The following is an 11,533-nucleotide window of genomic DNA, read 5'->3' as shown; positions in this document are numbered from 1 at the left end:
CCCGGCCGGCCCGAAGGGGGCGGCCCCAGCCCGGCTTGAGGCGCCGCCCAACTCCCTCCCCTCGAGAGGAGGCGCGGGAAGGAGCGGTTGGCCTAGCTGGGAGGCAAAGGGCACCATGCAGCAGCCGGGGCCCGGGAGTATCAACTGCGAGCCGGGCTGGTACCTGTCCGCCCGCGAGCAGGAAGGGGAGCAGGAGTCCACCCCGTTGCTGCTGCCGCCGGCGCCGCTGGGCGATGTGTGTGAGGGGACGGGGGGTGTCTGGGGCAGGAGCTGAGGGAGCGGAGCTGGAGCCGGGGAGGAGGGAGGTGTCAGGCACGTAGGTGTGAGGGGAGGAGGGGGAGACTTTTTATCCCCAGGACAGGTCCCGCCTAGCCAGGCTTCCCCGCTTGTGCTTTGAGGGGCGACTGGGGATGGGAGGAGGGATCATTCTCCATGAGCAATTCAAGCCTTGGCTTCTTGGCTTGATCCTGCCACCCGAGAAAGTAGATGAAGGGCCAGTGGGTTGTTGGTGAAGTGAAACCATTGTTCACCCGACTGAAATCACCAAACTCGTCTTGGACAGCTGTTAGATGGTAATGACTGTTGGGTTGGGTGTTACTAGTCTGGGCTGAATTTAAACCAGCAGGGACATGCAGCCCTGATGATAATGTGGGGAGGTTGGGTGGGAATTACTGTGTTGGTATTTTTTGGTGCTGCTTGTATTTTATGAGCATTAGTGTGCTTGGTGCCCTAGAAGCAAATAAGAGGACAGTCTCCACCCAAGAAGCTGATAGGCTAGTTCAGACAAATGATACGTAATATCGCCATTGAGTAAGAATATTGAAGCATTTTGTTTTTGAGAGACTTCATCAATGATTTAGATAATGGCATAAAGAGTACACTTATCAAGTTTTGTGGACGATACCAAGCTGGGAGGGGAGGATTAAAATTCAAAATGATCTGGACAAACTGGAGAAAGGGTCTGAAGTAAATAGGATGAAATTCAATAAGGACAAATTCAAAGTACTCTACTTAGGAAGGAACAATCAGTTGCACACATACAAAATGGGAAATGACTGTCTAGGAAGGAGTACTGCGGAAAGGGATCTGGGAGTCATAGTGGATCACAAGCTAAATATGAGTCAACAGTGTAATGCTGTTGCAAAAAGAGCAAACATCATTCTGGGATGTATTAGCAGGAGTATTGTAAGCAAGACATAAGAAGTAATTCTTCTGCTGTTCTCCACGCTGATTAGGCCTCTTCTGGATTATTGAGTCCAGTTCTGGGCGCCACATTTCAGGAAAGATGTGGACAAATTAGAGACGGTCCAGAGAAGAGCAACAAAAAAGATTAAAGGTCTAGAAAACATGACCTGTGAAGGAAGATTGAAAAAATTGAGTTTGTTTAGTCTGGAGAAGAGAAGACTGAGAGGGGACATGATAACAGTTTTCAAGTACATAAACGGTTGTTACAAGGAGGAGGGAGGAAAAATTGTTCTTCTTAAGCTCTGAGGATGGACAAGAAGCAATGGGCTTAAATTGCAGCAAGGGCGGTTAAGGTTGGACATTAGGAAAAACTTCCTGACTGTCAGAGAGGTTAAGCACTGGAATAAATTGCCTAGGGAAATGGTGGAATCTCTATCATTGGGGATTTTTAAGAGCAGGTTGGACAAATACCTGTCAGGGATGGCCTAGATAATACTTAGTCCTGCCTTGATGCAGGGGACTGGACTAGATGACCTCTCAAGGTCCGTTCCAGTTCTATGATTCTATGAAGAAAGTGTATTTTGAGGAGATATTTTAAGGAGAGGAGAAGGTGTTTAGTACATGGGGAAAAAAAAGACACTCAAGCTCAAAGGACAGTGTGAACTAGTGAAATACTACCTAGAAGGTGGCAGAAAGATGACAAGGATACAAAGTGGGGCCTATACTAGGGAGATCTGGCCCTACAGAGTGGAGCAGGAAGAAATGAGCAGAGATGCAGGCACACAGAGTAGTACAGGGCTTTAAAGTGAGGAGAACAGTTTTTCTGAGATGTTTGATTAACTAAGGCTTGGAAGTATTCAACTCTCCCACATGCTGCTGTTTCCTTACCTTTCTCCTCTCTCCCCCCCCCCCCTCCATTGGCTATCAAAGCCTTCTTTAACAAACAAAGCTAACCACATTCTAATCTAAACCGCTCTAGTTTGTGTAGAAAACTACTGTGTTTGGGGATCATTACTACAGCTGTACTATTTATTTTTTAAGTCTGGGTTCTAGAGTTTTATAAGGGTCTGTTGGATGGAGAGAGGGAGAAGTTATGTGGCTGAAATTTCTTTGGTCTCTCCAAAACAAACAAACAACCACAAAACCCTCATACTAATTGTATTTGTTTATCCTATTTACAGAGAGCGCTGAATCATGCGTCTTCAGGTGTTTCGTTTGGTTTCTCAGTATTTAATTTAATGAATGCAATCATGGGAAGTGGAATACTTGGTTTATCCTATGCCATGGCCAACACAGGGATCATTGGATTTAGGTAAGTTTTTAGTTTCACATACATATCCATTTTAAAATGACCTTTGCATGTTCTTCTTTTTTAAAAAAAAAAGTTATTACAGTATTTAAAGTGGGGAGCAAGATCTGAGCTGAGGTTTTTTGTATGGAAAAATATTACAGTGTACAAGGGCTGGGTGGCTTATATTTATGTCATTAAGGCTATGGACCCTTTCACTTCTAGGTTATTATTTCAAATCTGGCCTTGGAGGTAGTGACCTGAAGTCTCAATAAATTACTATTAAATTGGTGGCAATTTGGTACTCAACCAAATTGCTAATGGATAGATGTTTATATCACAAAATCATTATCCCATTTAGCTTTAAAATTGGGCTGTCCAGGATAGGGCTGATGCACTTCTGCTGAGCAGTGTGGGGAAGCTTGTATTTCTGCTCTTCATGCTGTACCTATTCTGTGAATAAATAGAGGACTAACTACCATTGTCAGTCTGACTCCTTCTGTAAGGACTAAGTTCACTTTAATATATATACAAACACACATGCGGTAGAGTTGCAGTTCCTGGTGGTTATGTTCCACTTGTGGTTATGAAATGGTTCATGTGCAGTGCTTTTGTCCTAAATAAAATCTGTGATGACTTATAGTCTAGCACATAAAAATGTGAAGTGTGGTGGAACATAGCAAACAGCAGATAAGTCAGTGACTATTTGAACTTTGGTCAGCAGATGTGAGCCATAAAATGTGGAAGTCCTGTCTCGTGATAACTTCTTACTGGTTTATTATTGCACAAGATTTAAAAAGAGAACATGTATTTTACTTTAAGAAATGCCTTAAACGTCAATATTTTATATTTTAGTATCTTGCTGCTGATTGTTGCCAGCCTTGCTTCTTACTCTGTATTTCTGCTGCTTAGTATGTGCATTCAGACTGGTAAGTGAAGAGAATATATAGAACAGTAGTCTATAGTTTGTCTCATCTACATCTCAAAGATGTGACCCTGTAAAATTATTTGAATTAATGTTATATAAATATGATACTGTATATCTCACTATTGCTGTAATATTTTGATAATTAAAGATATGTCATTATTTTGTTATAAAACTCATCCATAAGTGTGATTTTTGAAACCTTGTCATACTTCTGAAACTTTGTGACTAAATTTTTTTTTTTTTTGTGGTAGGTGGTATGCACTAAATGATTTTTGAGCTCCCAGAAATTCTGTAAAGATGCACGAAAAAAGGCAAATATCTGATATAGCTTTGTAAGGACTGTTTTAACAGCTTCTGGATTCAAGCATTTTGTTCATTTACATATATACTCCAAGACCCTGCTGCTGCTGCTTTCTTTGAAGTCATAAGAGCAGCAGCAAGCCCTAAATTAGTATCATTGTGGACACTCATTCACTTTAATGGATACCTTATCAGGCTTGGTAATCTTATTTGACTGTTCTCCATCCCCTTCCTCTTTGCATACCTCTTCTATCTTAAGGATCATCTGATGCTGCTTGATTCTGGTGTGTCTTCTGATTCTAGACCCTTAGTATTAACTTATCATAGTTCAGGAGTGTTTGCTTTGGAGTCTTAACTCTCTACAATATCTAATCAGCTGCCACCTAATGATTTAACTCATGCCTTTTTTAAAACTGTTATTGAAACCTTAAGATTCCAGTTCCATAAATTCTTCTACATGGAGGTTTTCTGGTATAACCTGGTCTCTGTCCCTTCATCCATCTTGTCATTACTGCCCTATCTGTCGTCTTCACTTTAAGGATGGTTTTCATGGTAAGAGAAACCTTCTTTTCTTTCCTTATTGCCTTCGTTTCCCATAGCTAGCTTTGGTCACTCAGCTGACTGTTTCCTGATTCTGCTGTTCCTGTCTTCATCGGTTGAGTGATCTCCTTTTCACACACTTTATATATAATATTAAAAAAAAATCAGTAGAGGTTAGGGATACTTTAATGAAAGAGAGCAATAGCTGCTTGGTGCTTTTGGAATAGTTTATGGCTACCTCTTTCTCTCCGGCCAGTTAAGGTTCCAAGTTTAGAAAGGAATCATTACCTGATAGTGCAAAGGTTTGAAAATTCTTTGTCTACTGTAGGTTTTTATATGGTCTCCATTACCACAATCTTTTAAAGTTCAGTATTTCTCATAGGAGGTATCCATGCAGTGGATAAGGCACTGGACTGGAAGTCAGGAGACACAGATTCTGTTCCCAGTTATGTGATAGATATGCTTTCTGACTTTGGGCAAGATATTTAATCTGTTTTCCCATCTGTAAAATGAGGGTAAAAAACATTACAGAGTATCAAAACCATGGATGAAAAGCACTGTATCATATCCATCCTAAATTGTGGCGGTATTATGTTGATTTTATTTATTATCTTCATGGACAACCCAGTGCAAAGGAAATTACTGGGGCAGACAAAGGGGGAAAATGGAGGAAAAGCTATTTTACAGTAAAGGAACTTTCCACTTGGTGAACTTTGAGGCTTTAAACCATCTTTATATTCTAGGTCCCTAAGTCATTATTCATAGGTAATATTGCTCTTCTGGGAAGCTTTTTTTTTTTTTTACATATACAAGTATAAGGAGGCAATGTCAGTAAAGTGATTGTATGAATTATTTCACATGCTGTAGAAGAACACCTTTCCAATTAATAATTACTACCAATTAACTCATTGCCAGGCTAAACTAGGACCAGAAATATGCCTCAGTACTTCATTGAATAAAAAATGTATTAAAATTCCTGGATGTAAACTTATAGGCTTTCATTGATTTCTAGATGGTTGCAGTCAGGTTACATTTAATATAGTTTTGGTCAGTGGTTCCTGTAAAAACAATGAGATAATTCCAGGTTACAGAACATTGCTGATCTTTTAGTGGAAACCTGTTAAGGCTGAAAGGCCACAAGCTTGACCTACTATATCTCTATCTCAGTGAAATATATACTGTTCTTTATACGTGGGGTACTCTTCAAAACAGATCATTACATATTCTTTAAAAAAAATGCAGGAGACCAGTATTTGTGAACAAACGTACAATAATGAGCTAATGTGTGACTGGGGTTGGGAAGGAAGGAATTGCAGTGGTTAATTTTAGAGAATGAGTTGGGGATATACTTTTATGGTAAGAAAAGTACCTTGACAATGTTTATAAATTGTCCATTGTGGTGAAAAATGAGTGTAAAAAGAAATGGTATGCAGCTGTCTTCAGAGGAAGCTTCTATATGAATTCTATTGTAAAGGGAGATAGATCTCCAATAAGACATCATGACCAAAATGTTTGTGCTTAATAGAAGTGTTTCTAATTTTTTAATGAGACAAATACTCTGGATTTGTAACAGTGACCGAATCTAATTACTAGTAGCAATCAAATGGCTTAGCAGATAAACATTGCTGTTTACTCCCAAGTTGTGTGTTGAGGGTTGTTCAGTCTTCAATTATAGCAGGATTGAGCTAATAGCTGGATTGATTTTTGCAGGAGTAGAGGGTTAAGGTTACTGTGAGCTGCTGCTGCTACATTTTTATATGTGAAGTGTGCAGCCATCAGTGTTAGTGGTATTGTAATTGTCAATTTCACCTCAGTGGATACAACTGGATTTCCCTTTTGTTGCAGTATGTTTCAGAAATCATATATTTTTGCTGAACTACCTTGTCTTTAAACTGGTAGAGTTTATTTTGCTTTTTAAATCAAATTGTTGTACTTTTGAAAAATAGAGAATAAATGCCAAACTATTCACAGGACTTAATTTCTAACATAAATGCAGAGTTATTCCAGGTTTACACTGGCATAACAGAGCAGACTCTGGCCCATTTTGTTTTTGCACAACATATTGATGACGGTACTAGAGAGGAATGTCATACACTGAGCTTGCAAAAGGCCTACAAGATGATTAAGTTCTGTTATTTATCTGTGCTACAGTAATTATTACTGTGTGTATAACTTTACAGAAAAATAACAGTGTCTCTGTCTTGAGTTTAGTCTGAGGCCCCAATCCTGCAACTTGATTGATGCAGGCTGATGCTTTCTCCCGTGTGATATTCCATTGACTTCAACGGGACTCAGCTTGGGGGTCTGTCCTGGCAGGTCAGCTTGCAGGGTTGGGGCCAAAATAAATTGTGACATGGGGAGAGATGGTAAAGCACACTGTAAGGGGCTAAGTGAGAGGAAAGCGTGTAAGAGTTATAAAAATAAAATCATGTGTTTAAGACTGATTTGCCCTCTAAAATATTTACAGCAGTTTGAATCTCAGCCATGCCCTGCATTAATATAGACTAGAAGAAAGGCATTTTTGAGAATAATTTGCGTCTTTTTTGATACTTCTTGATTTTCTAGTAACAAAATGTGTATCGACCAACATTTTGAGATTAATTCTTCTATTCAGAATGATCCCTTAAGTTACCAGCATATATATATTGGAAATATTGAATTACTTTAATATGGTTGCTTAGGTCAAGTGATTACTTTTGAAGGTGGGCCTCAGTTCAGGTTACACTGTATGTAAGGATCTATAGTGATTGTTCTTAGGGCCTGACCCTGCAAAGTATAGTGTACCTTCAGCTCTCTCTTAAATTAGTTGGAGTTGGGCAGAATTGAGCGGTGAGGTTGACATTTCTTGAAAGATTTGTCCACTATAATACAAAGCTGCCCCGGTTATTCTTTATGAAAATGAAATAAAATAATTAGTTCAATGAATATTGTTCAGAATTGTTTAGTCCATGGTATAATTTACAAGAATCCTTAAAGAGAAGGTGATGTGGTATCCATGTATTTGTAATCATGTTTAACGTAAAACTACTGTAATATAAATTTCTACTGAGCATACTGATCATTATGTATATGGAGCAATGTATGTTGAAGAAAGTGTTTATATCCAAAAGCTATATTATAAATGAGCATCATAAAATACTGCTTTAGTTTTGTCAGTGTAAAAATAAATAAATAAATAAATGAACCACACCCAACTATTCATAACTAAGTGTATATGAAGTTGGAAATACTTTTGTTTTTCTTTTAACAGCTGTCACTTCTTATGAAGATCTTGGTCTCTTTGCATTTGGATCACCTGGGAAGGTAACTTCTGTTTACAGTACCCATGTCTCTTTTATTCTGTACTATAGTTCTGAGAAATATTTTGTTGACTATAATTACATCATTCTTGTTTAAGAAATAGCTATGTAGTATAATTAGCAAAACCCTAAGATTGTACAAATCCTATGATTTTGGTAAATAAATTTCTACTAGTCCCCAGTTTTCAATTCTAGACTGTGTAGGCCAAAAGTTTAGTTAGCCCTAAAGTATGTAGCTTTAATTTATGGTGGCATATTCTGTTTAAACACAAAGATCTCTTGAAGGAAAATGTTGTTACTTTCCAGTCCATAGATAGTATTTACTACAGTACGTTAGCTTTTGCTACCACCTACTCATCCCAATACTCTATTTCCAATGTTTTTATCTGACATTCAAATTCTGCGCAATATTACCACATAATCTGTTTACAGATGCCTCTGAATGAGTCACCATGGTGCTTCAACTCTGAGTGCTTAGGGGATGTCTACACAGCAAACCCCTTTGCAGCAGTGAGTCTCAGACCCCAGGTCAGCTGACTCAGGCTTGCCGGCCCTGCTCTGCAGGACTAAAAATAGTAGTGATATTCAGGCTTGGGTTAGAGCCCGGGTTCCAAGACCCTTACTGGGTTTCAGAGCCTGAGCCCAAACACCTATACTTAGGGCCCTACCAAATTCATGGTCCATTTTGATCAATTTCATGACCAGAGGGTTTTTAAATTGGTCAGTTTCATGTTTTCAGCTGTTTACATCTGAAATATCATGGTGTTGTAACCATGGGGGTCTCAACCCAAAAGGTACTCGGAAGTGGGTCTGATTCCCCTCCTCCTCCCCATCCCGAGCTGCCATGCAAGGGAAGGACAAATCTTGTCCCTCCCCAGCCCAGCAGGGAATAACAGCTAGGAGCCCCCTAGCTGGAGCGCTTCCAGGAGCAGGAGGATATCAGACCCACCTCCACAAGCCTCCTCCAGCTGCAGAAACCTCTGATGCTAGACAGGGAGCTTCCTGCAGCAGGGGAAGGTGGATCTGATCTCTTTTCCCCGCCCTCCAGACCTCCAAAACTGCCATGGAAGGGAAGGACAAGTCCTGTCCACCCCAGCCCAGTAAGGACTTGCAGCTAGGAGAGCAGCTGGGTGATATCGGACAACCCACTTCCACAAGCCTCCTCCAGCTGCAGGAACCTCTGGGGGCTTCCTGCAGCAGGGGAGGCAATCGGAGGTGGGTCTGATCTCCCCCTGAGAGCGAGAGCAGCTGTGAAGGGGAAGGACAAGTCCTTTCCCTTCCAATCCCGACTGGGACTTGCACCTAGGAGCCCCCTGGCTGGGGTGTTCCCAGTAGCAAGGGGGAAATCAGATTTCACAGGGAAGGACTTATTTCATGGTCTGTGACACATTTTTCACAGCCATAAATTTGGTAGGGCCTTATCTATACTATTATTTTTAGCTCCTCAGCATGAGCTCCAGTAAGTTGACTCAGGCTCTGAGACTCTCTGTGGTGGGTCTTTGTTTGCTGTGAAGATGTACCTTAGATACTACATGAAAGGTGAATACTGTAAGTAAATCAGACAAAGTTTAAGGAGTGTTATTAATTTAGTGATCACTTCAGATGAACAATTCTTATTCTCAGACATCCTTATAAAGGCTTTTTTGGGTTAAGAATAAATTGATGTGGCTTCCAGGTTGATTAATAGATGGTCTGCTGCATGCTTTTTTTCTTAACCAGATTTGTCCAGTATTAGATGTAGCATGTGCTGGTGTAACAGTGTTCACTCGCTGTTGGGACACCACCAACTAGATATTAGCTCCTTTCAGGTCTGAGGCCCCCCATCTCACAGTTGCTCCTACCACATCTCCCCCTCACTCTCCTGGATTCGTGGTACTCCCTCTTTGTGACTCAGTCCTCCAGCCAGGTCACTGTAGGTCTCCCCTTTCAGGATATCAGCATCCCACTGGATCCACTGTCTACATGCTGTTCCAGGCGGTCTTCCAGTTCAAGGCCAGGTCTTGTGCAACTTTCCCAGCTGCTGACAGGGAAACCTGGGTCCACCAGGTTCAGGCCCAGGGACCATATGTCTAGCAGCTACAGTCTTCTTGCTCCCAGGCCCTGTCGCTGGTTCCCTGGGCTCTTTCCTACATCCCTTTTTTAGTCCCCTGGCGTCCCCAGTCCAACTACTTCCTCCCTTTGACTTGTCAAGACTCTGTAGCCTTAAAGAAACCTCCCTTCCCTCGGGGAGTGATTGCCAACTACTTCCTCTGGAGCAGCTCCCTTCTGTTCTCCACTTCATCCCTTTAGACAGGCCCAACCTGTTCCTTCCCAGTGGAACTACTTCTTCCATTAGGCTTTATTGAGCTCTGGCTCTCCTCTAGATTCAGCATATAAGGTTAATTGACCTACTTTAACCCACTCTGCCTTGTGTGGGGTGAACACCCTGTCACAGTGGGGAAAACACTGGTAGTGGATCTCCTTTTTGAGACGGAAGTATATTAAACATTACACATTCTCCATTATTATTCTGATCTGTGTTTCAGGTTCTGTGTGAACTGCCAAAACAAAGTGTTAAAAGGTTGCCTTTTTAAACAACTTCCTGAGGACAAAAAATGCACAAGGCAGAAGTCTCTTTTCTGCTTCACTGGCCAGATTCTGATCTCAGATGCATTGGGTGTAACTGAGATTGGAATCTGGCCCATTAGGCATGCACAACTTCCAGTAGCATTAATTAGTAAATAATGACTCTAGTCTAGGTGACCTTCAGTATTTATTGACTAAAACTAAGATTAGATCAGGTTACCTCAACCAGTAATAAATCTTGATATTTAACAAAATATTAAATCCATTGTAAATGTGTTAACCACAAGTAATCAGAACCAAAAATGCGTGGTTTCTACTGTTGAAAAGCTGGTAATTTTAGCTCTCTGGTAGTGTTAGACATTTCTTTCCAGCCTTAGCAAATGACAAGGTCTCATACTTCTTAAAAACATGTCAAACTTATCTTGCTTTTTTTCTCAACTTCAATTCTGGCATGATTTTAATAGCTGCTATTTTGTAACACATCACAACTAGAAATTAATTCTGTAAACTACCTGAAAGATTGAAATCTGAGCGTTGAAATGGTATGTAGAAGTTGATCCAGGTTTTCAGCCACCTCTTTTTCTTCTCTTTATTCCTCCTTCTTAGCTTTTTCCATTGCACCCAACACCGTAATAGTCTAACGCTGATTATTTACTTACTAACTTTGTGCCCACAAAATAAGTACCCACTACCTTGGTCCATGGTTATACGTTGGAATTGAACTAGAAAGACAGCAAGATAGTAATCACAGAAACATAATTTGTTAACCTGATTTTATAGGGCTGATTTATTATAGGCTTGCCAATGATCTGCCCAGAAGATACTTAGGTTCTTGTTCCAAAATCAGGCTACAGAATTAGAGAATGTAGAGAGTTCGGTACTTTGTCTGGACTCTTGAGGTGTGCAGCAAGGACATTCACACTGAGGACAAAGTCAAAATTTTAAGATCTTATTAAAATAAACGAGAGAGTAATCAAAGCTACAAACCACAGAGCCACAAAAAAAGAGTAGTTTTAGAGTGGTAACCGTGTTAGTCAGTATCAGCAAAAATAACAAGGAGTCCTTGTTGCACCTTAGAGACTAACCAATTTATTTGGGCATAAGTGTTCGTGGGTTAGAACCCACTTCATCAGATGCATGGAGTGAACAGGAGCAGGTATAAATACATGAGCATACAGGAGCAGGTATAAATACATGAAAGGATGGGGGTTGCTTTACCAAGTGTGAGGTCAGTCTAACAAGATAAATCAATTAACAGCAGGATACCAAGGGAGGAAAAATAACTTCTGAAGTGGTAAGAGAGTGGCCCATTACAGACAGTTGACCAGAAGATGTGAGTAACAGTAGGGAGAAATTAGTACTGGGGAAATTAAGTTTAGTATTTGTAATGACCCAACCACTCCCAGTCTCTATTCAGGTCTAATCTGA

At 40.5% G+C, this 11,533-nt stretch overlaps 1 protein-coding gene across 5 annotated transcripts in view; it reads left to right on the top strand.

Annotated features, from left to right (window-relative positions):
* Window positions 1-20: 20 nt before the first annotated feature.
* SLC38A6 (solute carrier family 38 member 6) overlaps window positions 21-11,533 on the top strand; it is a 53,634-nt gene continuing 42,121 nt past the window's right edge. For 4 of the 5 annotated variants that reach the window (XM_084631356.1, XM_084631354.1, XM_084631357.1 and 1 more), the window contains exons 1-4: window positions 21-235; window positions 2,367-2,497; window positions 3,329-3,402; window positions 7,492-7,544. In XM_084631356.1, coding sequence (XP_084487482.1) covers window positions 116-235; window positions 2,367-2,497; window positions 3,329-3,402; window positions 7,492-7,544 — 378 coding nt within the window. In that variant the 5' untranslated portion in view covers window positions 21-115. Of the gene's footprint in view, window positions 236-388; window positions 573-2,366; window positions 2,498-3,328; window positions 3,403-7,491; window positions 7,545-11,533 lie in introns of those variants that run through there. The other variant, XM_084631355.1, reaches the window with a different exon arrangement.

The sequence above is a fragment of the Lepidochelys olivacea genome (assembly GCF_965140295.1).
Source record: "Lepidochelys olivacea isolate rLepOli2 genome assembly, chromosome: 6".
NCBI lineage: Eukaryota > Metazoa > Chordata > Testudines > Cheloniidae > Lepidochelys > Lepidochelys olivacea.
This window is presented reverse-complemented; position numbering and strand designations above follow the sequence as displayed.